Raw genomic sequence first — 24,336 nt, 5'->3', positions numbered from 1 at the left:
TTCTTAATATCAAAACGTCAGACAAAAGAATTCGATATTGTATGGGATGTGTACAGATGATTTTCTTCTTCTTCCGACAAAGGATCTCACCACAGGTGCACTCAATTATGGGTTTTCTTCGGTGCTCACGGTCTATTTTTCATCTTTCCAACTACCTGAGTTCCCTTGAGCAGGTCAAACACGCCAGATTCTCGGAAATCTCAAATGTGCAGACAATTTTCCTGCCACCTGAATGGTACGTATTTTTTCGAGGATGAGAAAAATCGTGCAGGGGCACACCTGTTGTAGAAAATATTTTTTGAACTGATGGATCCCATTTTCTTGTGCTGTACCTTAAGTGTAACAAGGCATTTTTAGTGTGGAGTGAAAAACATTATTGAAAAAATTACGCGAGAGCTCAGCAAGTTTAAAAAATTGAAATTTACAAATAATAATTTCCATTTGCGACTAATTCTGGATCATTTCTCCACCTTTCAAGGACATTTTTAATCCCTGGAGTAGGCGTCGTTATCACACGATTAGATGTTGACCGCAGTGGGACGAAAGAAATGACAATGAGACATAATGTTGGTATGAATGTACGTATAGTAAAGTACATAACATAACTGTACCTATAAACTGGCGACTAACAACTTTGATATGCCAAACGAGAGACAAGCAGTGGCCATTAACCACTGCCAATCTAACTATCAACTTTAAACGGTATATTTACGGACCTCTAACTTCGAGATGCTCGGCTTTTGTTTATCTTGAAGATTTTCTTAGTCTGATGTCAGCATCCACCAGGGATTCACCATTGCTAAGCACGTCAATGTTTCATATCCATTATTTATCTATTCTTTCTGAAAAAAATTATTCAAAAAGGATAATGAAGGCTCTCCAGAGATGTGACAATGGTACTCGAAAACAAGTGAATGTTCTTTTATGCAATCTTAACATAACGCCAACAGTTCAAGTTGAAATTATTATTTGTATTTCTCTTATTACGAATGAATGGATTATTATTTCATGTCCATCAAAGACAATCGCAGGATATTTATAATTGCATAAGTGGAATGATAAAATGGGTTGAACGCGTGAGCTAGTTTTCTCAAGGATCCATGGGTTCTTGAGGGTCACAAGTTCTGTTTTTTTTTTTAACATCATATTGTCGATCCAGAGAACAGTTTCTTGTTAAATTTACGGAATTTCGAGATTACATTTACATCGATGGCCGTGTATCCCGTCCCTTCACAATGTAAAGCGTCCATTAGTAGACATGAGATAATTGCGATTTTCTATAAAATTTTTAAAAGGTGAATGTTGGGATGATGTGGAGTGCATTCAATGGAGAAGCAATAGTTTTTGGGGCGGTACGATCCCTCACGTACCACGCCAAAATTAAAACTTCAAAAATTTTTTTGAAAATTTTTTTCAATTTTGGCCTGCTGTGGGGTGCATTGTATTACAATTTTTTAATTTTAAATGATACCTGCTGCGCACTTCGTGCGCCGAATTTGAATTTGGCGGTTCGAGTTGACCAATGAGGAATTAGTCCTACGCGTTAATCCTACCTCAATGTAATCTCGCGTTAAATACGGGATATTTCGACTCGGACGAACTTCATTTCTGCGTTTCTAGTTTCATAATATGGATGTGTAAATGTTTTAATGTTTGGATGACTTACTTTGGGTTTAAGAGTCTCCATAAAACTTTTTAATTGAAGCATATAAATCCACCGGGAATTTCATTTTCATGCCATGAAAACTATTTTTACTTTCAATCAATTCCCTTCAAAACACATTTTTTAGAAAATACACGATCGTTGAACGGCGCATGCGCGCCTGCATTATAATCACCACACTCTACTTTCTTATAGTGACGTTATTCCATCCCGTAATCAGCTGATACTTCACTCAACAATCCCCAAATAAATGATTTAATACGATACGAAAAATCTCTGCATGTGGATTCCGAGGAAAAAACTCGAAGAATTCATTCTCGATCTACTCATGTAATTTTTTCCTGTTTCGAATACTTGGTGAGTTTTATCTGTACTTATGTAAACAAGGGCATGTAAACAATGTGTATGCTTTTCGATGATGAGAGACATTGAAATGCATAATCAATTATTAGTTCAGATGGAATAGAAAAAAGGATTGTGAGAAATTTTGAAGTTTTTTATGATTAATTTTATTCACGGGAATTGTTTGGGATGGAGCAATGGGTAATGCAGGCAGTAATCAGCAAGTCGGTCATCATCATGGCAGTACAGTGACCAAAGAGACGCACAAACACAGTAAAGAACAACCACCGCCCTCGCCCAATAAAGAGGGACAGGCATTTACTTTTGCTAAGAAACCTAGCCAAAAGCTTGTCTTCCAGTCATCCCATGAAGAGGAAGAACCGTATTTTACCAAGGTTTTATTCATATATTATTGGGATAAAATGCATTTAATGCAATGTCATATGCTGTAGCCATGGAAAATAATGGAGGCAAAAAAATTGTATTTTGAATCAGGATGGGGATGATTTTGGATGCCAAAGGCCCCGCTCAAATACGGTATCAGAAGGGACAAAAGTCGCCGACAGCAAGGTCTTGCCTACAGTATTTAAGTGGGAAGGCGGTGGAAAGCAAGTATATATAAGTGGCACATTCTCAGGATGGAAAACATTGCCAATGGTCAAAAGTCATGGCGACTTTGTTACGATTATCGATCTTCCTGAGGGCGAGCACCAGTACAAATTCTTCGTCGATGGAGAGTGGAGGCACGATCCGGGCCTGGCACGTTCTCTCTAACTCATTTCTTTTATTAATCCCAACAGCTGAACAGAATCAACTGATGAATTAAATTTTACAGAAAATCGTTGATAATGGCCTGGGAGCCAAGAACAATCTTGTGTCTGTGAAGAAGTCAGACTTTGAAGTTTTCCAAGCGCTTGCCAAAGACAGCGAGGGAATAATCAGCAGTGCCCAGACAGAGTATGGGCAGGAGATACCGACCCAGAAGCCCTGGGAAAAAGTTGCTGGACCACCTATTTTACCACCACACTTGTTACAAGTCATTTTGAACAAAGATACTCCATTATCTGTAAATATTATTATTTTTTCATGTATTTATCCGTTCATATGATTGTCATTTATTATAATAAAATTCAATAATTATTCCAGTGCGAGCCAACACTTCTTCCCGAGCCAAACCACGTGATGCTGAACCATCTTTATGCTCTGAGTATCAAAGACAGTGTGATGGTTCTCTCTGCTACCCACCGTTACCGAAAAAAATACGTAACGACACTTCTCTATAAACCTATTTGAATAACTCGAAATATTGCTATATGAGTGTGTGATTTAATCAGTGCACGACGGTCACGACTCTCGTGAATATACGAATTTTAGACTGAGTGATCATGTGAATTTTGTGGGTACGAGGATAACTACTGATAAATATGATTTAAAACCCAATTTGGGATACCCAGGGAGTTTGCTATAATGGTAAAGATAATGTTCATTTCCAAATATTTATTTGATGACTTATTCGACCTATTCGATTCTCCTGTTATCCTGTTAATAATAATTAAAAGAAGAAAAATTGAATATCAAGGGGATGACAAAGCTAATTTGTTCGTTTCATTCATTGGTTTTTTTTTCTTTATTAGTGATTAAGCTTGAACTCTTTGAAATCTTTACGTGTTGTCACTTAAACGGAATTTGTTCCACATACTCGTAGACCATCCTCGATTTGCCAGCCACCAGGTTCATCGCAATCCGTTTCAGAAATCCCAGAGGGCAGTGATTTTTTAGGAGAATCAGCGAAAGGTGCCTCAGCCCTGGTTTTAAGAAAATAATTCCCTCTGGCTGCATGATCCACTGGTTCTCCCATAAAAACCATGGCTGAATTACTGCAGGCACCGATTCTAAATTGATCCCAGGTGTCACATTTAGTGGCTAATAAGCCTGCGTCTGAGAATATACTTTCTGTAAAGTAGACGTAGGCTCTGCCATGGCTACAAGCCTCTAGAGATTATGAAATATTAATACACAATGAATTCGGGGGGAGATGAGGTTTAAAAATCGTGCTATTAAAGCTACTGAAATGAAATCGATAGTAATCACCAATTCAGTAATTTCGTGAAGAATTAATTCATTCATTTCAATTCATTATCACCTGTTATCTCTGGTAGACAGCAGCATCCAGGCTGCACAGCCACCCCTCCATTGGGATAAAAATCGGCATGACCCACTGGTTGGAGAAATCCCAAGATTCCTCCACAAGAATGAATTACATCGACGAAATCCGCGTCTGAGGAGTCCAATTTTCCATCATTCGAGGTGATAACGTGGAAGCCAGGAAGCGCCGGATCCAGGCCTGTCACTCGTCCCAGCTTACCATGGGTCGTCGATGCTGCAGCATTTCCAGCTACATGAGCTCCCAATGAATGACCTATGTCCGCAAATAATTTTTCCAAAAATTATTATATCAAGTTACTTTAGGGAATTTACGAATGCAGTCCTAATGCAGTTTCAAAATTAATTACAACGAATTTTTCTTTAATAAAAAAAGTGGTAAAATTAATGAGTCTGACCTATGAAGTGAATATCCACAGATCTGATTCCAGTTTCCTGGATTAAAAAATCGATGAATAGTCCAGCCTGTTTTCCAACTTTTCCAGTATTTTGCATGGGTCCCAGGTAAAACGTACTCGACGCCAAAGGTTCCCAGTCCACGAGGATGACGTTGTAATCTCCTCTCCTCAAGTAAGCTTTGAAATTGAACAGGACAATCTTTTAATCTTTAGCTTTTCAAAGACGTATAACTTTAATCCATTATTTGATTTGATATTTCATACCGTCTTTCAAGTTGAGAAGACTTGCACTGAAGGCACTGGATTTCCAACCGTGAGTAATGAATTTCGTGGGATTCCATGGAGAAAATCCAGAATTTTTTATCAAATCCAAATTTCCGTTGAATAGCATGGTTCCATTGGGTGGTCCATTTCTGGAGAACAAAGTTTTCACATTCGATATTCAACGGGAGTAAACTTTTAATAACCTCTGATGGATTCAATTCAAATTATCCTTTTGAATTTTCTTAAGATACCTTGTGTATAGGTGATAGTTTACAGATTCATCGATAAGTCCCCTGAACTCGGGGCCCTGGCCTTTTAGGACAGCCACCTGCGGATGGCCATTGCCATCAGGCATGAAGATCCAGTCGTCTCCATATCCATCATATTTATCCCTCAAAGGGCTGTCAGTATAATGCGAAGAAATTACTCCTATCCCATAAAAAATTACAAGTGCTCCAACTTCTCGGCTCAGCATTTCTATTCCTTATTTTAGTTTAATTGAAAAATCCCTGAATCCCTTAATAATTCCTTTCCTTCCAGACAATTTATTATCCCTCAATTAAAAGTACCTCCACTGGTTCATACTCGTAACTATCAACCCGAAGAAGAACCAACTGTCAACTCCCAGTGGGAAAAACGGTTTTATAAGTTTCCCCTGATATCAGGTAAGATTTAAGGTACTCCTTGCGCATTTGTATTTAGTCCGTCCCAGTTTAGTTTAGAATTTATCACTGTAGTTCCTATTATCACAATAACACGGAAACACGTCTGACTGCGGGGTCTGAATCTAGGCATCTTAATCTTTCGGGAATTAGTTGCATGACTTAATTATGTGATTATTTGTCTTATCGTTTCCTCGCGGTTTTTTTAGGCTTGCTAAACTGCGCCCAATGTGATTACCGTAAAATTTGCTGAGGAATAAATTTGTATGGAGGACAAGCAGGGTAGTTTCAACGAGCTTGACAAATTTTCTTTGATATTTATCATACACCAGTTTGGAGAGCATAAAATATATTTCCAAATGATGGGGAAATATTCTTGTTTAGTCCACATTGGAGTAGAAAAAATTCAACAATGAAAGTTCAATTTTATGGTCCGCGGAAGAGGGCGATGATCAGGCGATGAACACGAATATTTTACTGATGGATTTTATTATACAAGAATATGCCAAATGTTGATTGTTAGGCTATGAAAAGTATTACAATTTTTTATCTTAAATGAATAACTCCAGATGAATAATTGGTAATTTGTAATATCTGTTTGGATTGGAACGTGGACTTGAAGGAATGAACAAAAAAAAATATTCCATGAGAAATTGTCGACTAATCGTAAGTTAGTATCAAGAATGATGAGGAATATTGGTGACAGGCCTGCCTCTCTGATTTGTTATTCACTGTAACAGAAACGCTCAGTTATTTTGTATCTAGTCAATGGATAAACTAGGAAAGAATTTTATTCAGAAATTACCATTGAATCCAAACTCTCCATTACCAAATCCCCCAACGAGTGGAATATCTGGGAATATCTCTTTGAATGATGAAGCCTCGACGTCTCTCACACCGTACATATACGTTCCTCTGCCTACACAAGCGAACATCAAAGCCACAGTGTGTTTCATGGGTTGAATATCCTTTCTCCATTCGATGAATTTCTCCCGAACTTCTTCCTTCCTTCGTACACCATTGCCAATGATGAGTGACCAACTCTTGACGTTGGGACCACCAATGAGAACAGCTATCCAGGCATGACAGGTCCCAACAGCTTCACCTCTTCGGCCGATCCTTAATTCTTTAGTTATTCCACCCCAGAGGATAGGTACATTCTCGTTTATTACTTCTAATGAACAAAGTTTGTTCTCATGTCCAAAGCGTTCAGAAGTGATCAGTAACATACATTTAATCTCCTTCATCCTATGTACAGCCCCCCGAATCATGGGCTCAATAACACTCCATCTTTGTGGTTGCTGCCCATGTAGCCCATTGCTTAGGGCTTCCAAATTTTTGTTAAGATGAATGATCTGACCCTTCTTACTCATTAAATATTCAATCTCTACTTCAGAACTCTCTGGTAAGTATCCACAAACAGCAACAGGTGTATATCTGTCGAATTCCTTTTCATTTACCACAACTCCACTTGTCTTCATGAGGATGGAAAGGCAGTTTCTTGGGAAGTGTGTATTGAAACAATCACCTGGATATGAATTAATTTTACTGAACAAGAGTCCGAGCATTGGTCTATTCGTCAAATTGTGAGAAAACACCGATGTATGACATGCTTTGAAGGCTGCTTTCGAGGGTAAAAAATCAATCATTGGACCGCGACTAGCCAATTCGTTAACAGCAACCTCTTGCCAAAGCCTGCAAACCATCGCACAATTGCTCAAATCCCTTGCAAAAAGACGTTTAAAAATCATAGAAACGACGTCATAAGGCAAAATAATTCCATAGTCGATAGTTTCACTGTGTTGATTTGCCATTTCTAATGATTCCTCTCCAAGATCAACTTTTTCCTTTCCACGCATTATTTTGCACCTTCGCACACCTGACATTCTGAATCCCTCAATTTCTCAACTAATGTTCAAATGTTTAATACAATCTCCACGACTTCCTCGATAAATACAAACCAGTATTCCCACTTTGTGATGAATCTGAATATGAAAATAACAGGGGTTGATCGTAGATGAGACAGAGGGATTGGTTGGTTTGGGTTGGTCGTTGTCTAATTCGCCCCACTTCAGCGCTCAGAATGATCACACTATACGCACATATTTAATACTTATAGAAAACCCGGGAAATTCGAATTTCATTGAAATAATTCAGTAAAATGAGACTTAAGCTGGTAGTGATCTTTGAACGTAAATTAGTATAAGTGGATACATTGAGTATTTGACAATTTATCCATCGATTGATAAATTATCAAGTGACATTTCCTGAAAATTAATGAGAAACCTAAATAATGCAAAAAAATTACTAATAATATTGTATATTGTTTTTTTTTAATAATAATAACTGGCTCGTCCTCTCCACAGAGCAACGAGCGTTCGATGTTTAATCTGATAACAAAAGACTGGACAAACATCAAGTGAGAAATAATCTGGAGAAAACCATTTCGATCAATATTTGTTCAGTTTGTTTAGTGAAATTCTTTCAGAATTGTTCGTCGAAGATTTTTTAAATTTCATCTATTCAATAGAATTTCAATGCGCATTCCCTTCAATTTGATGCAAAAGAGTCCAGCCCACATTAAGTCTGTCGTCATGGAGTCTGAAATTTGCAAAACTTTTTCAAGAAGTATAATAATCTTCTGGATGAACCGCACGTCAATTTGCACTCACAAATGAAAAATCATTGGTTTTCCAGATTCGAGGGATAATGCAACCAGGGCGAATTGTGATATCATTAGGAGTGCATCACATATTCAATTGACAGGTTTGAACTATTCTAAGCACTAGACCCAATTCAATTACTCGTGCTGCAGTCTAATGAACGTATTTTGTATTTGTTTTTTATCTGCGTGAATTCTGACAAGTGCAGCACTCCGGGGAGAAATGGAACGGGCAGGCACAAAATGCAATATGATGAAAAAACGCCTGGAATATTTCCAAATTTTGTATCAGAGTGCGGGACCCACTTCCATCGATATTCCCGTGAAAACATCACATGCGTCTCCGAAATCAAGCCGGATCGAAATTCTCAGGAGTCCAATGATCGATGAAATCGATGCCAATGAATCCAAAGAAAATGAACAAATGGGTAACTTCTTCGAGCGATTCGAAAATTCCACCAATTCCTGGAAATTAGGTCAACACGAATGGGAAAAAATTTAATCCGTTTAATTTCCAGAAGAAAAATCCCCTCATTTTCCAAAACCGCAGAAACAAAAATCCACCGTTATCCTGGAGATAAAAAAATCATCAGTGCATTTAATTACGAATGCTTGGAGTGAAAAATCGATCGGGGAAATTCACCAGGCACCGATCAGTAACGACCAATTTTTCGATCCCTCGGATCGTGAAATCATCGAAACGCTCCCTCGGGAGCCGGAAATTGTCCTGAAATTGACTGATAGACGGGAGGTATCAGCTCGTGATAAAATAGCAAGACCTCGTGATTTCACCGGGAGGAAACCGGAATCATCAAGGCGGGATGAAACCGCTCCCAAGATCATCAAGAAGAAAAGAAAGAAGATGAAGTTGAAGAGATCCAATTCGAAAAGTACCACTGCTAGCAAACATGTTGCTAATTTGTCAGAGACCACATATCGGAGAGTCAAGCGTCGATGTAAAACACCTTTGTTTAACCATATTTAAAGCTTGCATAATTATTTCGATTTGGAGGAGAATAACATTTGAAATAAAAATTTCCAAAAATAAAACATCCTTAACTCAATTTCAGTTTATAAAGTTGAGGAGTCTCCGCCCGTTCTCGATAATTCAAATGAAAAACCGCAGCCTCCATTGAAGAAATTGATGAGTACAGAAACTGGTAAAGAACAAGAAGTGGTAGAGATCTATCATAATGCCGCCGTACACCATATTCAGAGTAATTCTGAGGCATCTCTCAAACACCAGCAAACGAATTCACAAGAAAAATCTTTCAAAGATACTCCAAAAAATATAAAAAACAGAATTAATGAGACGCGGACATCGGAGATGCAGACTAGATCCAATCAAATGACCAAAAATCGAGAGGAAAAAATTCCTTTGGTCACCAATCCAGAGCCGATCCCCAGGTTTATCATATTCATAAATCGCAATTATTCTCATTAATAAACGAATTAATTGAATTGATGAACAGGAAAGGAGAGCCTGAAATTCGCTTGAAAGAGCCTCCAGAGGAATTTCCACCTCCAGCGAGGACCTGGCCCTCCGACGCATATGATCAACCGAATTACCAACAGCCTACATTCGCGTCTAAACTGAAATGCGTTAATAGATGTTACCTGACGGCTAGATTCAACTTGAGGAACATTCCTTTCGTCGTTGGCACTTCAATTACCCCTAGTCACAATTTGGGACTCAATATCCAACAGGTTCTCAGTCTCATGAAGAGCAAACAACCGGGACTAGCCACCGAGATGCGACCATTTTTCATGAAAAAAGTGGGAAAAGAACTCCATCCGTGTGACCTAGTGGAAGACGTCAGAGATTCATCTGCCGAGATTTTTGGAAAATCGGATAAAAATTCGCTGGATGTGAAACAAGATTCAGTAGTTCAACGAAAAACAGTAATAAATTGTTCATTTTTCATTCATATTTCTTTATCGGACTAATCTATTTTGTAATCAGGAGGAATTGAAACACGTAGAGAGTCGCCTCCGCCTATATCCAGGAATGACCAGTAATTCCTCAGAGATTAGGAACGTCTTCATACGCCTGCATTACAAATTCGAAGAGACGCAAACGTAAATTCTGTCCCATCATAATGCCTCAATCCACAAAGTGAATAATAATTCTTTAATTTATCCCCCTATTTATAGAAAATACGACAAAGTCCAGGAGAAATTGGACAAATCCAAAGACGAAGCCCACCTGAAGGAGCTGAGGGAGCTGGAGGAGGAGCTGGTGGAGGAGCTCAATGCGCAAGAGAGTGAAATCAAAGCTGTAGTCGGTTTATACAACGAAGTGATGGCCCTGAAGTCTCAGATTTATGGTGCATCCCACCAGAAAAACAGTCTCCTCTGCATAGGTGAATCCTCGAAGGTTCCCCTAAGGCTGTTTCCAGTCTATCAGAGACTAAGAACTTCGTCTTGTCGAATAAAACGCCCCTCAACATCCACAAGACTCACTGGACTCCTCCGACAAATTCAATCATTCCAGCAGCAACTCATATCTTCATAAATTTCATAAAGTCTTTGAAAAAAAAATACACACACATTTTCCTGAGGTGCGCCGTTTTCCCGGAATAAAGTAAAAATAATCAAAACCAAAATTCAATTACAGATGATTTATTTCACCCTCGCTCAATATAGAATATATTGTTTATGTATAAGATGTTTCCATATATTTTATATACATTTATCCAACACATATGTATAACAACGAGCAAACATCGTCAATATTTATTTCTCACGATAATATCGTGTCGAAGGTGATAATGATTCTGCAGTCGTGTGAAACATCAGTATTCTCTTCCCTCTCTTTTAATAGCTGATTATCGTTAATATATTTATTATTATCCATCAATGACTGGGTAATTAAGAGCTCATCTACTGGAACTCCAACAGCAGAGAGAGCTGCCCGGAATTTTCTAGATATGTCGAATCAATAAATTCAATAAAAAATCGTTCGTTAAATGCAAAGTAATTTTCAAAACAAGAAGATTTCAACTCTGCTCACAGCTACCAAAACCCTTATGATATAAAATTCATAAGTCTAAATCACTAAAACTCTCGACTGCACTGAGCTATTTCGTGTTCAATTAATTATTTTTTAATTTTTTCTCTGATGGAATTAATGGGATTATTTGGGACGTTACATACAAAAGTTTAATCATCATGTTAAGGGGTTTCAGCTAATCTCATTATGTTTTTTGTTTTGATAAAAATTACTGCTGCCATTCGCACTACTCATAGAGAGAATTATTTTCGTACAAAAAATTCGTCACAAATTTTATCATAACCGACTGAAATTTCTCCAACAAGTGCCAAGTGCTTTATCACAGACTAAAAGATGCTTTGGTATATATTGATAAACCATAGGAGCCACTAACTAAAAACCAAAGTATTTCGGTGGAAATAATAACATCTACAATTGATCACGAAAAAGGCCCTCGTGGCAATCGCAATGGGTAGCGTTTCTTTTGGTTCCTCTATCAATTAATCAGTTATGATAATAATAAGGATCAACGTGTAATAATATATCTCTATAGATAATATTCAGACCGCTGCATTGAAAAATAATCTCTCTCTTTCTAAATTTTAGTTAAAATCTAGGTCACATGCACTAATCACCAAGCTCTCAAATTTCCAATGAATGACGAGGATTGACTCCCCTATTTCAATATTGTCGTACTAAATAACAAATGGTAGGATTTAATAAGATCCATTAAAGGAATAATTAGCGAAAGAAAAGGGCAAAATGGATAAAGTGATAATTACTAAGAGCGAATTGGCAAACACGTCATGAGACGAATTCATTTATTTTTTAAATTGAATCATCTCTATTATTAAGGAAAAATATGATAAGATTTTACCACTGAATAAAATGGACAAATAACGATGAATAAATAAAATCTCTCACGAACGTTTTACCGATTGCAATGTGAATTAGGCAGTTTTGGCGAGTAGAGCGTCGATTAGTCTGAGTTTGGCCTTTGTTTGTTTATAAGACTCATAAACAGTTTGTACATGAGGGCCCCTGTCCTCCCTCTGCATTCTGCGTCCAGCGCGTGCTTCAAACTGTGCTTCGAGCTCTTTGAGAGCTCTCCTCAGCCTCTTCTTCTCTTCCCTCATGATCCTCTGCTGAGCAACGAGATCCTCCTGGGGCATGGCATGAAGACTTTCTCCCACACCACCACGACTGCCCTCACTGCTGCTGTGCTGACTGTCACTATCAGTGGGGAACTGATCTGGGCCATCAATGCAATCCAAGATGCCTCGATGTGACATATCAGGTTCACTGGCTCTTCTGTCGCAGTCTCCAGAGTTGCCAGGCAATGATGAAGAGGTGAAATCCATCGCCTCATGCTCGAGAATCGTCGCAAGCTCAGATATGCTATCCTTATTCTTGCTAGCTCCAGCCCTGATGAGTAGTCTCTTGAGTGATCGATATCTGTCGTAGAGATCTCTCACCATTGCCCTGTCCTCTTTGGCAACAGGTCTGCCAAATGCTCCCTCGATGTGCAGGAGGGCCTTCTGTACTGCTGTCTTCTCATCCAGCAGCTGCTCGTACGTCATCTCCTCCATGTTGTCAGGTCTGTCATACTTGGATCTCTTCTCACTGAGTTTTCTCTCCACCTCCTTCACCATGTCCTCCATCAGGCTCGCCCTCGACTTGAACTCCTGACTGTTATTGTTGTTCACAGCTGTTGAATTGTCCTGATTTCTTCCATTCAAGGTCAACGATTTGGACAGCTTGACGTTGGCTCGCAGAGCACTGATTGGATCCTCCTTCAGCAGCTTGTACTCTTTTCGAAGTTTATTCAGCTCTCCACACAATCTCTTAATGTCGCGATTGCTCATTTTGTCCGAGTGACTAGGACGATAGCCAAAATTTTCCTCGAATTCATCCTCGTATTTTTTAATCTTTTTCTTCAGACCGTTTATGTGCTTTGTTAAGGTCTTCAGACCGAGCTCTGAAGGGCTGGGAATTGTCGGGGTACCGTCTGCCTCGGAGTAGAATCGTCGGGGAATTAGCAAGGAATTTCTCGGTGAGAGCATAGATTCTGTGGGGCCTTTCGCATCTTCGAATATCGCGGGTTCAGCCTCTGGATCCGCCTGTCGCATTGTGAAACTCCAGTTTGTGGGTACTGGATTGTTCAAGTCTTCTTGGTCCAGAGATCTCGCACGCACCGGGGACGGAGAACGCGAGGGACCGCTGCTCAGGAAGTCCAGGAAACTGGGTCCTGTTGTCTCGTCTGCACTGCTGTTATTCTCTGTTGATGACTCAATGTACAGTTCTGGGATGAGTTCCTCTTCGTTCTCCTTGCTGGAGTTCTGATCGTGTTTGAGGGCCTTGTGAACTCGTCGTCGACGATTCACCCGGAGACAACGAGGGGTCAAACTTCTGCTGAATCTCTCTGTACTCCGGAGACGTTCTACGTCGCACTCGAGTCTCTCTGCGGCAAGAAAAATGTCGCAGGGTGAGGGTAAGGGCGAGGGCTTGGAAACCGGCGAGACGTTGGTCCTCTCGTGGAGGGGTAGCCCTCCGCATCTCTGAAATCAAAACCAATGCCAGTTTCTCAGGGAAACAAATATGATATGACACGTACAGGAAATAAGCGGTGAAATGCGATAGGTCAGGTTTGAGAGATTGCGAGAATAAAATGTGCATGAGACAACTTTTTTCCAAGGGTCAAACAGAATAGCGAGACAGAAATTTCAAGATAACACTTTCGATGTTATTTCATAACATTCATGCTGCTACGAAAAATTATTATTATTATTTATTCAAAAAATAATAATATTATACTATAAAACATACATTCTTTACTTGAAGAATTCCTGTTTGTTACAAAAAAAATGTTTTCTATACATGAGAATAAGAAAATTCTGTCGAGTGTTGGAATATTCCATCCCAATCTATTCTCAAAGAGAGAAGTTCCGAGAGAAATCAATTTATTTCATTTTACCATCTTCACTTGTGATGTCGAAATAGACTTCTCACGATCCGGAATGGAGTACCCTCGTTAAAATGAAAAAGAGTACGCTTTTAATAGCTTTGAACGTAAGAATTCATTGACATACCACTCCGTGCCCCATATCGGCTCCAGGCTGAGGTAAATGCGTCGAAATATGGAGATGTTTATCGCTGTTGAAATCCTCGTGACTGCTGACTCTTCGGATCGATTCCACCGCGTTTGAAGTATTTTTATCCAAAATTTGTTCCTCACTATTGCTTCTGGCCAGTTGAACAACAATTTAGTATCGAATAAATAAAGAGAAAAAATAGTCGATAAACCAATGGATCGATTCAATCAAGTGGGTACCACTCATTACCTGATGAGTTTTCTCTCTTGGCAACAGGATTCGCAGTGTTCCTTTCGCTTGCGCGGTTTCAGCGCGCAATGCAAGTTACTGTCCACTGTTTGTTCACAAACCTCGTTCTGCTCCTTGGTATCCCTGCAAACGTCTCTGTTATCGTTAGAAACCGTCGAATAACTTCCCGATTCCTTGACACTGAAAAAACAAAAAATTTCATCATGTAATATACTATTGACTTATCCAATCGCTTGGAACATTCCAGCTAATTCTCCACCCGATTCCATTAACCAGTCACGTTTTATTTCGACTCGTCATCAACTCGTGCTTTTCATTATTACCGATTGATTCAATAAAAATCTCTACGAGTGTAAGCAGTACAATTGACTTTTCTGTCATGGATTTCATTCAATTCTTATGCGCGGCAATTAATTACCCAGGTGTTTTTCTCGACGGATTGCGACTATTTATTTATTATATTTTTTTTTGCATTGATTGGGCTGAATGATTTAGTAGTGACAAGTTTTGTTTTTCAACAATATCTCAAACGAACAGTAATTTATTGCTTATTTTCATTTTGTTGATCATATTTTTTTATAAGCCTCATGCAAGTGTGAATAAAATAAGTAAAGTCATTTTTGTTTCTGAGTTATGAGCATTTCAAAAAATTTTAAGGGTTCATTTTGCCTAATCTTCCCTCACTCATAAAGGCAAATCGGGGAAATCGTTTTAGTCCCTCGAACTGTTAAATTGATACGGAGTTTATTCAATTGGTCGATAAATAAACTGTGTAAAGGCCTAAAAAATCGAACTGTCAAGGTGCAATTCCTAGTTGGGTACGAAAAATTCACCTTGTAACGAAAAATGGGAGCAATGACCGAATAAATGCCAATTGTTCGCCAAATGGAAAAAAATTAACTGTTTCCAAGTATTTTTTTTTTCACTATCTGGATGGAAAAAGTACCGGCCGGCAGGGACTTTTCCATCGCTTCTGTCTTTCATTATTGCCAATGGATACGGATGCATATACGTGGAATTTATCGCGAATGTCGGAGAATTTCAAATTCTATTATATCACTGATTAATCTAAAAAACTATCAATTTTACGCGAAACCGTCAAAAGACTTTTGTTCTCAGGCATGCAATCACTTAGAAAAAAAAATCCTTCAATCAGGATGATCTTACATATGAATGAATGGCCGAACTTCACTCTATGTGGTCTATCTCAGCTAGAACAGTAGTCTATGTGATCATAAAAATCAACTTTCTTTTCCAATGGTTTTTCACTGAGTTGATGATAGATCCGTGAACGTTTCGATGATACATTTATCAAACTCCTTGTCTTTATCCCGAGATTGACAAGTTTCCGACAACTCCGCCGAGTTGCAAATATTCCACGATAAATGGCGAAACGTCGAAAGTCAATGAATTATTTCCAGGACTTGTCAATGAAAATAGCGGAAAGGCAATTGGATTTTTTTTTAAATCGTGCGATGAACGTCGTCGGTCAACTGCTCGATGCACACTGACTCGCGATGCCGGCGACAAAACTTTATATCCACTACCAATGGAGCATAAAATACATTTATCGCTGATGGTAGTATACAATGATGCTAACCCCATCGTGTAGTTGTATTCATGAGTTACACAAGTTTCTCTATCTAATAAGCGCATCCCACTTTGTTAAACTGGTGAAATTCCAGAATATAGTATTTGAACTCGGACCTGCAGGTATACATTGTGTTCAATGGCTTGAAGAATTCAGGGACGTTGGAGGGTCTATTGGGTACCCGATGGACTTTATTTTTTCTTGTTTTCTCCAGAAAAAGTCTCACGTGACGTCTCTCATTGTAACGACTTCTTCTATTTACTATTTTATAAATATTCCATCACTCATAAACGGGCTATGGGAAACATAAGAAGAAACATCCGCTCTACAGGACTCTCGTTACTCTAATATTTATGGTATCCACCGCTAATAATGCGACGGGAAACCTGGAATTATCGATCGGTATTTACCGGTAATATAAGGAGAAGCTGTGGTATATACAGTACATATTGGAAGACGATCAGCTAGTGCATTCACGTAAATTGCATGCCAGGGCCGTGCGTCTTCCTCAATTCACCCTATCATGTTTTTTTCCCTTAACCCACACCAATTTAAATTTGTTATAAGTTGTCCCCGAATGTTCAATAATTGTTATCTTAAATTATTTTACATTTTTTTATTATTTGAATGAATCAATAACCTTGAAGATACTCCTACTGTGCAGTCTTTTCTCATCCAAAGTCATGAATTCATAATCATTGACCCAATAATGGAGTCATTGAGAATTATTGGCATCACCACGTGATTGGAAAACTCTGCAATTGCATGACACACGGAATTGAGCATTGGAGGGAAACCGGTTGTGCACCTCGATTTTCGTGTTCATTCAGTTTCAAGAAAAATTTTGGAAGGAAAATATTTCAGCAAAACTTCCGGAATCCTCTCTCAAGGACAACCGGTTAATTCGAGGACGCGCGATCCCCACCGAAATATCGGCGATATTCGAGGAATGATTAATGTCATGAATTATTTTGTCATCATAACAACACGTGGGAGAGTTGGCAGTGAATTTCTATGGTAGTTTGCGCTTGACATTGGTGGACTTTCTGGGTCATTATAGACCAAAATAGATTTCGACTGGAAATTACTGTGTCCATCACTCATATACCAACCTACGTAAACATCAGGGAATTCTGTCTTCCGCGGTATTGTTTTTGTTCGAAAATAGAAGAGGGAAACCCATCAATTGTTATTGCCTCTTGTAAGAGCGACTGTTTTGGATTTTAAAATTAGGATAAGACCTCCACACAATCATGAAGAATAGGATAAAAAATCTCTTTTGGCTCGATCAGTCAAAACATTGTTTGAATTAAAAAATTCAATAGTGAAGGAGTACAGTAACATGAGTCAAATTTATTAATCATTGAATGGCACAACTAAGGGGATTAATGAATACAATCGAGTCGAACTCAATGAGATGTGAAAAAACTTGAAAGTCGTGACCGGATCATATTATGATTTTTGTGGGATTCATACCAGTCGCTTCGCCGTCGCGAACCCTGGGTATACATATATAACTGAATTTGCATGAATTCTAAAAATCATATACTTTCACGTGAGAGAGGGATTATTTTTTTTTTTTGGAAACCCTCCAGGAGTGGCGATCTACGCAGTTTAGTCTCCGAAAAAATTGGAAGAGCCATTTTGCAACGAAAATAGACGAGCGTGTGAATAATCCATTTATAAAATCATGTCTGGTTGCATGTAAGCACAACTCAGGTTTATTTAGGTGCACGGAAAACTTGTGGTTTGCAAGTCGTGTATCATACAAACGGAAGACAAACGTCACAGGAATATTGCGTCAGTGAAGCACACTGTGGCTTCACCGTGCAACTCTTTTACTTATAATTTCAATTATACAGCACGGATTATTGAACAATGCTTCATCGTATTACACGATCGGTATTTATGGGGCATCATTCAGCTCCGACTTTTGCTATCAGACACTTTACGACGATTAATTTTATCGAATGACGTATCGATTTTGATTGTGATACGATAAACGGAAAAGATCTAACAGTGAATTATGATACAGGAGACGAACAAAGCAACGGCAATAGGCTTTAGGTCGATCTTCGGTTCGATGAATTTTCGCGGAATATCTTGACAGCTTTCCGAGAAAAAAATTATTTTCATTATTCACTATAGAAATTTAAACGAAACCTGTCAAATAAATATTTTACTCACCAGCCTGGGAACAGATTGGATGCCTCAGTGAGGATGTCCCGAAGAAGAGTAGTGGCTGGTGGAACATGGGGTAGGACTACTGGTGCAAACACCCCACAGACACCGGAGCTTCTGCCATGGCGTGCCTCATACTTGCTGAGGTAATTAGCCAAGTACCCGAAGAGGCGATAATGCGATGGGGGGAGACTCAGCAGGAGCTGGTGCGTCCGCTCGATCCACATTTCTCGATTAGTCGAGTGATATTCTGGGAAAAATATTCATTTCCACTCCATTATTCAATGTCCTTAACTCAAAAAATTAAGAATCCAGGAATTTACTGGTGCAAGATATGTATAAATTTTCTTAGTGGGGATAATTTTTTTTAATCAGTGCTGTGGGAATATCTTGATAAAAATTAAAGGAATAATGGAGTAGTGGAGTAATTAATGGGCTTACGAGCATGGATATGAATAAGCTGATCAACGATGGAAGAAGGGATCAGTGGCTGTGGCAATTCCTTGAGATACTGCCTCAGCATAGTTGCTGCAGTTGAGGGACATGCTGCACCCTCGAGATCGGCATCTCCTCGTCTCTCAAAAGCCGCCCTCAAACGTTCCGTCAACCGAGGACTGCCCCCTGACAGGCGAAACACCGATGCACTCTGAAATCCATGGTGCTCGATATACCCACAGAGACGATGCACCACATAGGGCACTCCAGTGTCTAAATAAGAGTCAGCCAGCTCCAGACGAGCCCCAAAAATTCGTTTGGATTCGGCGTTGCCGATACCACGACCCAAAAGGGAGCCGGTCAGCACGCGTTTCACACGCGCCAATCGTGACTCGTCCTGCTATCAACAATTGCATTAATTATCACCTCTGAATGATTATTATTAATAGCGTAACATGAAATTGTGTAAAATTGCCTTGACGTTGGCGGTCCGTTGACGCGTTTCAATCGGACTCGCGGGTGGAGATCCCTGACAATTTTCTTGATGATGTTGGAGTACTTCCTGCTGCGGGCGTCTCATCCCCGTCCGTCTGCACCGCGACCCACTGCCGCACTGAGATTCCACAAAAAAAAAAAAGAAACAAGAAAAATAGCAAATATAGAAATTGGCATATAGCATGCAGAATTGCTAGCTAAAAATAGTCAAGATGCTGATATACTCACAATGCACTCTTTCGCAGCTCTCCACAGATTGAAGTATATCACTTGCGGTTTGAGAACCGTATTCAACGGCAATTAGCAAAATAGACGATTGAAATTTCGATAACAATACAGTGACAAATACTGTCCACTAATGATAGATTGAGGTACCAATAGAAGGAGAAAACTATTCGATCGGTTTTGATTTGGGGATTCCCTCAGAATAGAATTACAATGGTGAACTTGACAAGATTACCAATGACTTTGTCAAGCAATCCTGTTAGCAACAAGATGTTTTATCCACACAAGTTCAGTTAAAGTCGATCGATATAATCAATAGCTCATCGATCACGGTGAAAGTAGTTGTTGATTAATAATGACGTGCTCGTGGTTCATGTCTCTATCACGACACATTATATTGAAAAAATGGTTTTAACGCTTCCGAGGCGATGGATAACACCCTATGGTTGCTTCAAAAAGTGCGTAGACACTAGGCGTAGAGTAAGCATCGGGGGTATAGCCGACTTTTTTCTGAGCTACTACTCCCTCACTGACCTGCTTTATTTTTTATTTAAAAATCAGCTTGTCTCACCCCACAAATCAAGGGACGACTACCACCCGGTCACCAACACAATTTTCTTCCCTGCCCTCGCATCCTTCTCCTCCACTTTACATCAACCTCTGGGGTGTCCTTGATGCCCTGGAACACAGCCAGTTTCACGGTTTACCATTAATGTCAATAACACCCTATCAAAATTAAATGCTACTTCTGAGTAATTGCGTTGATACTATATACTTGTTTACAGAAGTTCCCAAACAATTTATACTTGCATTCTAGACTGAGAAGAAAAATTCTTTTGGTACATTAATTTATCTCTGCCAAGTAAAATTGCCTACATTAAAATTTTAAGCAGCACAAAGACGAAAACAATGAAGACAAAAATTTCAAAGTATTCTCATTGCTGCTCGAACTTCTCTCGAAAAGCCGAGAACATTCTCTAGATTTCCTACTGACATCTACTGCAATTTAAGATTTCTCACTCTCTAAGTGGAATGTCACTCGACAGTTATACTTTCCACTTTCAATTCGATTTAACAATGATGACATTCCAGGGGGGAGTTTCGCATCTCCGTCGCAATCATCCACGAATGAATTTTGTGCTACGCAATTGAAGGGGTGGAAGGACAAAGGGTTTGTAAACAAATACAATAAACAATTAATCGACACGAAGTGGCGATAACAACGTCATTGATAGCGCTTGCGTTTTTAATTCGACCGGTGGACCTATAATGTAAATTAATGTGAATTATTTAAATACCTGAGTTCTCTGTCTCCAATCATGCCAAACTTTATCACTGATAACTCACATAAAGCTCCACATGTAGCACTTAACACCCCTCAACCCCTGGTAATTGAGAGATATAAAAATATGTCGAAATAACGAGTGTTATCCGCGCTGGTCTGTTTATCAACGGAAATGACGTTTGTTTTCTCAATTATACCGATGATGCAAACGTCTTCGACTGGTCTTTGGCAACGTAGACCGTGCCAAGAGAGAATTAACCATTTTTTCAGTCTTATGCGCATGACGCGCATGCCTTCAACGAGAATTGCCCAAGGTGCGATCAATAAGTGAGAGCGGGATTCACCGTGTGTTGAACACGGTCACTAACCGCTACGATATTTGACACTCTTTCTCCTAGAGATGCACTCTATATAGATCATTGTGTAACTTGTCATTCCCCTTCATATTCCATAAAAATCATTTGCTTATGAAAATTCCACTATTATACAATAATGTATAATGAAACAATAGATTATTGCTGTTTCACTGTCATTAAATTTTTCTCTTCCATCTTCTATTCCACTGATTTCCTGTTTCTATAGCATTTCTGTATGGATAAATTTTATTAAATTGTTGATGGAACATGAAAAAATTGATTCTTGCTCTGTCAATAGTTTATTGTTAGACAAGGACATTACATATGAATGATTTTGTAAATACATAAATACGTAATTTATCTTTCTAATTCGTATCAGGCTTTCTCCCAGTATTACTCACTTAGCATTATTATATGTAATTATATGTAATAATATGTAATAATAAACAAAGGAAAGAATAATTTGCATATCTCCTAATAAAAAAAAAACAATTTCTTTCAACGGAAAAATCAACCGTCGAAAAAGTGTATAAATGAATGGTGATTTCTTGAAAAATACAGTGTCTGGTTAATAAACAAAAATAAAAATGATTAAACGAAGAACATGGGGTTCTTAGAGATGAGTTCATCCTTAATGGTGAGACGATTTCTCTGCTCGTGCTCTAGGTTAGCGACGTTGATGTTCACCCCGTGGGTGAGACTTCTAGCTCGAAATGCTGCAAGATGGGCGTAATAAGTTGGAGCTGGATAACTCACCGATCGAGTGCAGCGGGAGAACATATGACATAAGTAATAAGTCAGCTGTTCAATACTGTCCTCGGACATGTCGTTGTCGTCCCACAAGCAACGGTATTTTGTGGGTCTTGCAGTGCCCTGAATACTAGCATGAGAGACAAGATAAAAATCAATGTGAGAAGGATGTGTGATGTTGGTATCAACAACAGTTCCAGCCTGAACATTTCCATTTCTATCATCCGAATTCTTGGGATCAGTGGGGAAGAATCTGATGTGATGACGTTTCTGAACGACTAAGAAAGTAATCTTCGGTTGATAATTGGGATCGAGCTTGCGGCAAGCGTTGCGCATTGCCTGGAGTTCAAAGTGCATGACCTGAGTAAACTGTCCCTCACTAACCCCATCACGATAGAACATAATCTTCTGGGGTTTGCACTTATTCTTCTCCTCGAAAATCCTGATTTGTTTGTAAACAATTTCTTCCAGATGGATAATGAGCTCCTGCCTGGGTGGCTGCAGCTGGATGACAACATTGTATCTGAATGCTGTGGGATCGTGGCTTGCTGCAACAGCAGCGATTGACGGTGTCTCTTTGGCATCGGGCGATGGATGAGTCACATCAGCCCCAAAGATTATACAGGGAACCTTGAGACAATCTGGCTTGCTGTTTTGCTGGAACGTGTGATTGACTCCATTGAGCTTTGAGTTTACTTTCAGTAGAATATTACCAGCAGTCATGGAATTAAATCTATTAATTGTATTATCCTTAATACACTGAGTTAAACAGCCAACAGTGAGTTCAGCCACTTGCTTGACCTTGGGGTAGACGTCCTGCCCATGTCCAGGGATTACCACAAACAGCAGCTTGAGATTTCCCTTTTTATGATTGTGCAGATAATTCTGCAGCTCTCGAATGTCCCTCGTTGGTGGTTTCATCGTTGTGAATGGAGTGACAGGGGCCCCAATAATCATTCCATTCCTCATCGCCTGCTTCGTCAACTCACTTACAAAGTTATACAGCCTATCATCGGTCGTTCTGCTGAGATTTAGAATGGTCCAGGATTTTTCCTCGAGATTCAGAGCAGTTCTAAACGCATTAGCCCGCCACACACCCTTGGCAGGTCTGATCTCCCTTTGATCTAGCAAAGTAGGAGGATTCAGGACACGAGCATCAATGGTTTCAAACTGTGGATTGATGGAAATACCGAATTCTTGCATTGTGGGATGCTGGTTGAAGCCCATTGCCTGAAAGGCTTCCTTGATCCTATTTTTTCTGGTTTTTGTGTCCTTAGCAGTTTCTCGTATCATCTCTCTTGTCTGGTTCTCATCCAGCTTTTTGTTGGTGATGAGACCCGGCGCCACTGTGCACAATTCAATAGGTACCAGATTATGCTTGTTCCTGGAACCTACCCAGAGGCAGGGAAGATCTGGATATTTAATGGTATATTTCTTTGCTCCTTTGAAATACGCCAGGACTGTGGTCACCTCTCCATTTTCCAGCTCAAAGGTCGCCTCTCGAGCAGATCTGCCCAGCCCATTGACTCCAACTGTTCGTTTGGTCGTTGGGTGGCCTGGAAGCTGATAGATCACCTTCAGTGTCTTGAAAAACACCTCGATCTTCTCGCGATTGAACTGGACTATCTGAGCGTTCAGCTGTCGACACTCTTCTCTATAAGTGCTACACAGCTCCATCATGGTATCCATAACGGGTTGATTTTTGGGGAAAGCCTTGAAGGCCACGTCTACGTTGAAGTAGGGTTTCCACCCGAGAACTGCTGACTGGAATAATCCACTCCATAGCTCCATTCCGCCACCCAAATTCATGGCATTTCGTGGCTGATTGAAGAACGATTTACCAGCCTGGATGGAACGATCGAAGGATGCAGAGCGCATAATTATATCCACCGCCTGCATTGTCGTTTCATTTCGATCAGACTCTGCGAGTCCTGGTTTCACATTCAATAGCCAAGAGATATCGATCACGTTGACTATTTTCATTGTCACTGTGACTTCTCTGTTTTGCTGGCGTTCCTCATCGAAGACCGTTACTGTGGCTGTGGTTTGGCTACCGAAGGGCAGTTCACCAGCTGCGTAGGCATTTTTTCGGCCGTCAAACGCTGGATAATTTCTAGGAAAGTTTTGCTCTCTCATTTTCGCAAAGGCAAGTTTTTTGAGGAACTTTGGTTTATCTGGATCGAAAGTGACGTCATAATGGATTACTGGAATCTTTAGCTTCTGGTTGAAAACAATGGACAGCATGTTAGTCTCTACTTGAATACGTCGTCCCTGAGTGCCAGCTTGGTACGGATTTTTACGTTTGGGAATCTGTGCAAGGAGATGGTTCTTTGTTTTTACGTCCAGGGATTTCTTGTCGATGCCTACTGGCTTTGGCAGGGCTTTGCTGGGGCTACTCCCTGTGTCAGATTTTACTGAGGCTGTGTCAGAATCGCGAGTTGTCGAAGGAGCCTGAGACTGCGGTCTCGATTGAGCCGGCTGGGGTGGCATCGAAATCTGAGGCTGCTGCTGTTGTTGTGGAGGACCTTGAC

The 24,336-nt window shown here is 39.7% G+C and overlaps 6 protein-coding genes across 10 annotated transcripts in view; 2 read left to right on the top strand and 4 right to left on the bottom strand.

Moving 5' to 3' along the window:
* Positions 1-114: 114 nt before the first annotated feature.
* Positions 115-3,600, top strand: alc (5'-AMP-activated protein kinase subunit beta-1). 3 transcript variants are annotated; one of them, XM_011309398.1, is made up of 6 exons: positions 115-235; positions 1,859-2,020; positions 2,201-2,400; positions 2,501-2,764; positions 2,841-3,071; positions 3,152-3,600. In XM_011309398.1, the coding sequence occupies exons 3-6, from the start codon at positions 2,203-2,205 to the stop codon at positions 3,296-3,298; spliced, it is 840 nt and encodes a 279-aa protein (XP_011307700.1). In that variant the 5' UTR covers positions 115-235; positions 1,859-2,020; positions 2,201-2,202; the 3' UTR covers positions 3,299-3,600. The 3 variants fall into 3 exon arrangements, with proteins under 3 accessions (XP_011307700.1, XP_011307701.1, XP_011307699.1); XM_011309399.1 differs by lacking the exon at positions 115-235 and having other exon boundaries at positions 1,821-2,020; positions 2,183-2,400; XM_011309397.1 differs by lacking the exon at positions 115-235 and having other exon boundaries at positions 1,822-2,020.
* Positions 3,601-3,665: 65 nt separating this feature from the next.
* Positions 3,666-5,867, bottom strand: LOC105269277 (phospholipase A1-like). The gene is made up of 5 exons (XM_011309394.1): positions 5,082-5,867; positions 4,831-4,979; positions 4,567-4,743; positions 4,149-4,424; positions 3,666-3,997 (listed from the first exon to the last, which is right to left on the bottom strand). Exons 1-5 carry the CDS (start codon positions 5,303-5,305, stop codon positions 3,681-3,683), a joined length of 1,143 nt encoding a protein of 380 aa, XP_011307696.1. The 5' UTR covers positions 5,306-5,867; the 3' UTR covers positions 3,666-3,680.
* A 97-nt stretch (positions 5,868-5,964) lies between these two features.
* Positions 5,965-7,552, bottom strand: LOC105269278 (uncharacterized). Its single transcript, XM_011309396.1, has 2 exons — positions 6,298-7,552; positions 5,965-6,223 (listed from the first exon to the last, which is right to left on the bottom strand). The coding sequence occupies exons 1-2, from the start codon at positions 7,376-7,378 to the stop codon at positions 6,153-6,155; spliced, it is 1,152 nt and encodes a 383-aa protein (XP_011307698.1). The 5' UTR covers positions 7,379-7,552; the 3' UTR covers positions 5,965-6,152.
* A 355-nt stretch (positions 7,553-7,907) lies between these two features.
* Positions 7,908-11,096, top strand: LOC105269275 (uncharacterized). 2 transcript variants are annotated; one of them, XM_011309392.1, is made up of 8 exons: positions 7,908-8,120; positions 8,190-8,258; positions 8,364-8,582; positions 8,676-9,110; positions 9,225-9,561; positions 9,627-10,056; positions 10,118-10,233; positions 10,309-11,096. In XM_011309392.1, exons 1-8 carry the CDS (start codon positions 8,030-8,032, stop codon positions 10,667-10,669), a joined length of 2,058 nt encoding a protein of 685 aa, XP_011307694.1. In that variant the 5' UTR covers positions 7,908-8,029; the 3' UTR covers positions 10,670-11,096. The 2 variants fall into 2 exon arrangements, with proteins under 2 accessions (XP_011307694.1, XP_011307693.1); XM_011309391.1 differs by having other exon boundaries at positions 8,673-9,110.
* Positions 10,761-20,954, bottom strand: LOC105269276 (protein FAM13A). The gene is made up of 8 exons (XM_011309393.1): positions 20,713-20,954; positions 19,418-20,093; positions 19,170-19,307; positions 18,701-19,091; positions 18,266-18,509; positions 14,488-14,667; positions 14,236-14,389; positions 10,761-13,704 (listed from the first exon to the last, which is right to left on the bottom strand). The coding sequence occupies exons 3-8, from the start codon at positions 19,272-19,274 to the stop codon at positions 12,097-12,099; spliced, it is 2,682 nt and encodes an 893-aa protein (XP_011307695.1). The 5' UTR covers positions 19,275-19,307; positions 19,418-20,093; positions 20,713-20,954; the 3' UTR covers positions 10,761-12,096.
* Positions 20,955-21,331: 377 nt separating this feature from the next.
* LOC105269274 (protein argonaute-2) overlaps positions 21,332-24,336 on the bottom strand; it is a 4,033-nt gene continuing 1,028 nt past the window's right edge. For both annotated transcript variants that reach the window (XM_011309389.1, XM_011309390.1), the window contains exon 3: positions 21,332-24,336. In XM_011309389.1, coding sequence (XP_011307691.1) covers positions 21,647-24,336 — 2,690 coding nt within the window. In that variant the 3' untranslated portion in view covers positions 21,332-21,646.

This window comes from Fopius arisanus, unplaced genomic scaffold, assembly GCF_000806365.1.
Source record: "Fopius arisanus strain USDA-PBARC FA_bdor unplaced genomic scaffold, ASM80636v1 scaffold00066, whole genome shotgun sequence".
Classification (NCBI taxonomy): domain Eukaryota; kingdom Metazoa; phylum Arthropoda; class Insecta; order Hymenoptera; family Braconidae; genus Fopius; species Fopius arisanus.
Note: the sequence above shows the minus strand (reverse complement) of the source record. Positions and strands in the feature narration are given on the sequence as shown.

Bases quoted from the DNA above. Each gene is read 5' to 3' on its own strand.
- alc (XM_011309398.1), top strand. From the start codon at position 2,203: ATGGGTAATGCAGGCAGTAATCAGCAAGTCGGTCATCATCATGGCAGT. The intron at 2,401-2,500 runs GTTTTATTCATA...ATTTTGAATCAG, and splicing joins AAGAACCGTATTTTACCAAG to GATGGGGATGATTTTGGATG. The intron at 3,072-3,151 runs GTAAATATTATT...TAATTATTCCAG, and splicing joins ACAAAGATACTCCATTATCT to TGCGAGCCAACACTTCTTCC.
- LOC105269278 (XM_011309396.1), bottom strand. From the start codon at position 7,378: ATGTCAGGTGTGCGAAGGTGCAAAATAATGCGTGGAAAGGAAAAAGTT. The intron at 6,224-6,297 runs GTAATTTCTGAA...TTTCTGTTACAG, and splicing joins TGGAGAGTTTGGATTCAATG to TGAATAACAAATCAGAGAGG.
- LOC105269277 (XM_011309394.1), bottom strand. From the start codon at position 5,305: ATGCTGAGCCGAGAAGTTGGAGCACTTGTAATTTTTTATGGGATAGGA. The intron at 4,425-4,566 runs GTCAGACTCATT...TTGCGGACATAG, and splicing joins TGTGGATATTCACTTCATAG to GTCATTCATTGGGAGCTCAT. The intron at 3,998-4,148 runs GTGATAATGAAT...CATAATCTCTAG, and splicing joins CTGTCTACCAGAGATAACAG to AGGCTTGTAGCCATGGCAGA.
- LOC105269276 (XM_011309393.1), bottom strand. From the start codon at position 19,274: ATGAGACGCCCGCAGCAGGAAGTACTCCAACATCATCAAGAAAATTGT. The intron at 14,668-18,265 runs GTGAGTAAAATA...TTGTTTTTTCAG, and splicing joins TCCAATCTGTTCCCAGGCTG to TGTCAAGGAATCGGGAAGTT. The intron at 14,390-14,487 runs GTAATGAGTGGT...TCAACTGGCCAG, and splicing joins CAAGAGAGAAAACTCATCAG to AAGCAATAGTGAGGAACAAA.
- LOC105269275 (XM_011309391.1), top strand. From the start codon at position 8,030: ATGCGCATTCCCTTCAATTTGATGCAAAAGAGTCCAGCCCACATTAAG. The intron at 8,121-8,189 runs GTATAATAATCT...TTGGTTTTCCAG, and splicing joins TTGCAAAACTTTTTCAAGAA to ATTCGAGGGATAATGCAACC. The intron at 10,057-10,117 runs GTAATAAATTGT...TTTTGTAATCAG, and splicing joins CAGTAGTTCAACGAAAAACA to GAGGAATTGAAACACGTAGA.